Source organism: Thalia democratica, chromosome 6 (assembly GCF_965202585.1).
Source record: "Thalia democratica chromosome 6, ktThaDemo2.hap1.1, whole genome shotgun sequence".
In the NCBI taxonomy this organism is placed as follows: domain Eukaryota; kingdom Metazoa; phylum Chordata; class Thaliacea; order Salpida; family Salpidae; genus Thalia; species Thalia democratica.
The window spans coordinates 49,607,260-49,610,242 of record NC_139170.1 but is presented as its reverse complement, the minus strand read 5'-3'; the positions used below and the strand labels follow the sequence as shown (position 1 = coordinate 49,610,242).

The 2,983-nt window shown below is 25.5% G+C and overlaps 1 protein-coding gene across 1 annotated transcript; it reads right to left on the bottom strand.

The window, feature by feature from the left end:
* Positions 1-263: 263 nt before the first annotated feature.
* Positions 264-1,455, bottom strand: LOC145839207 (phosphorylase b kinase gamma catalytic chain, skeletal muscle/heart isoform-like). Its single transcript, XM_082946815.1, has 2 exons — positions 1,451-1,455; positions 264-942 (listed from the first exon to the last, which is right to left on the bottom strand). Exons 1-2 carry the CDS (start codon positions 1,453-1,455, stop codon positions 264-266), a joined length of 684 nt encoding a protein of 227 aa, XP_082802941.1.
* Between the last annotated feature and the right edge of the window lie 1,528 nt (positions 1,456-2,983).

Sequence of the window (2,983 nt, the reverse complement as noted above, 5' to 3'; positions counted from 1 at the left end):
GAATATATTTATATTTAAACAGTTATAAACAAATATCACTTACAAGAAAATCTTTATTATAAGAGCCAAAACAAGACTTCATCGGCTTTACAAATTTTTAATCAATTTTGTGTTTTCCACCCATTTGAATTTTAAAATCTCTACAGCTGATGGTCGATCACTTACTTCTTTTTTTAACATTTTTGTTAGTAATTCTTTGCAGTTTCGGCTTATATTTTTGTTAACAAACTTTAACTTGTTTTTTTTCTCCCCAAAGTTGTTCTTTAAAGCAAAACGACCATTATACAGAAAAACAAAGTTTGAGCAATACTATACAATTCAGCGTCTTCGGCCTGGCAATCTTTGCTGTTTTCTTGCTCTCGAGATCTTATGCCTGGAGTACCTCTGTCTAATGGAATTATAGTACTTGGATCACATTTCAACGCATGGCCGAAATCTAGAAGCATCAGTTGGTTGGTGTCTTCATTGAAAAGAACATTACTTGGCTTGATGTCCAAATGAAATATCTGCTTTTTGTTTAAACCAACAATTAATTCAAAAAGCAAGCAAAATATATTTTTTGAGACTTTTTCATCTAACTGTTTATTGTCTTTACTCATAGTTACATTAAACAGGTTAACGAGTTTTTCATTATAGTTCGTTACTGTGACGTAACCTTTATCGTAGACAAACCAGTCTACTATTTGCAGAACTGTTCCATTTCCGTCTTTGGTTTGGTTGTTTCCAGTTTCTAGTTGGAGCTGAATTTCGGTAGGAAGATGTCCATTTTCATGGTCTTGATCCGGTGAGACGCTTCTTACAACTTTTACTGCAAGTTTATCATAAGTGCAACTATGGGTACATCCCTCACAAACAAATGAATTTGGTCCCTCGTGGAGTGATTTAGCTGGAAATACTTTATACTTCTTGTTAAAATCTTCACAGCTGCTCTTTATTAGCTGACTATCGTTTTAAAATTCCAATATATTTTCCATTTATATTTTCACACGTAAAAATTAATATAACTAAAAAAAAAATCTTTTAACTAATGTATATTCCAAATAAATATTAACATTTTTCATTAGAAACATTTACAGTGTTTTGTTTAATAAATAAATAATAGTATTTATTTTTTTTTTGTACAATATTTTTTATTTTAAAACTAAACTTATTTTTATTGTTTATAAGACTTGAATATACAGACTTTAGTTATTTTAAGTATTACTTAAAATAAGTTGTTGGAACTATTTTTAGATTTTAAATATTTGTTTTTGCTTTATATAGCCAACTTTTAATTCAAATTTTGCTAAGTTTTTATCCTTGTTTGCTTGTTGATTAAGTTGTTTCAAGACTTTTGTAGTTTACTCTCATTTATAACAATTTTTATAACTGAACAAAAATGTTTTCAGTTTAAACTGAAGCAGTTTACTCTTACGGATAAACATAAGTACATTTTAAACAGCTAATGAACTTCATTGTTACCTGTTTTAGTACTTTTTCGTAATCAACTGATCACAACTTTACAAAAATGAAACTTACACAAAAGGCTTAAAACTTTAAAAAAAATTGTTTCGTACAAAATTAAATCTAAGGAAAAGTTTTTAATTTGAAAACGTGATGGAATTAAACCGAATACCGATTAGATTTCCTGAAGATTATAATATAACCTATAAACCATATATCTTTTTTGAATATTTGTCTTGCTTATTTAAAAATACTTGTTTAGTAGAAAGTTACTAACAATAATGAAAGTTAGTAATGTTATAAGTTCATACGTTATCTTCTTATTTATATTTTCACATTAAATATTATAAAACTATATTATTATTGTATAATATTAAAAGTGCTAGTTTAGTTTAATTGTATAATTATTATGTTAATTTTTTCTACTATAACAAACAGTTATAGTATTATAATAATTAGCATAAAACTGTGTGACTCAAACAGTCAAACAGTATAGGTTTACAAATAACACGATACATCCATTTCCATAATATTTATGTCGTATCTGTTTAGTATTAGGTCTATTATTTTATCTATTGGTACAACTTACTTAAAACAATCCGGTTCTAGTTCCAGTTAGTTAAAAATAATAACATTTCAGACATGATATGAGACTAAAGCTAATTTGAAAAACAAAGATGCTTAATTATAACACATGTTAATTTAGTTTAACATTTTCTAATAGAATTTAGTTTGAATGAAAAAACTAAGAAATTATCAGTATTATGATTTAGTTTAAATAGTACTTATAAAAGTTATGCTACTGTAAAATTGTTACAAAAATAAACGAATAAATTTGCTTGAACATATGTTTACTATTAAATAAGTGTAGATATAAATTTTAATATCTAAAATTTTTGCCAACATGATGCTTAAATAGTCGAGCAACGAAGTTAAGATAGGTAAAATTAAATATTTTACCTATATGAGATGTTTAGGTGAGATGCAAAACAATAAATAATCTAAGCTCTAATTTATAAAATATTTAAAGGTTGAACGACTATTAGAATTTATGCACAAAAAAATATTATAAAAGTATTTAAAATGCATAAAAATAGATTTCGTCTGTTCTTTTCTTAAGAAAAATACCTTTTTGAATACATCTTTTTTTCTTTTTAAATTTTAGTATTATTGGGGCTTTGTTTTTAAAGCAGCAGTCATCTAAAAAATATAAAACTATAACTATCTAAGTTGTATGCTGTCAGTTAAAAATTCACTTGTTTAATTATGTTTCTACTTTTCAAAATTAAAATACGTTGATACAACTACGTTAATGCTAAGATTATATTAAAAAATTAACTTAGAAAACTATAAACACGTGTTGGGTGCTATTTACAAATAAAATTAAAAGTCACCTTAAACTACTCACTTTGAAACAAGTAATGATGACCAACTAAAACAATTTTTTTTAATTAAAAGACAAAAGGAATTGATAGACGCTTATGGAATACAATTTAAAATTATAATGTTTTTAAAACGTTTAACTTCGGTTTTTTAAACA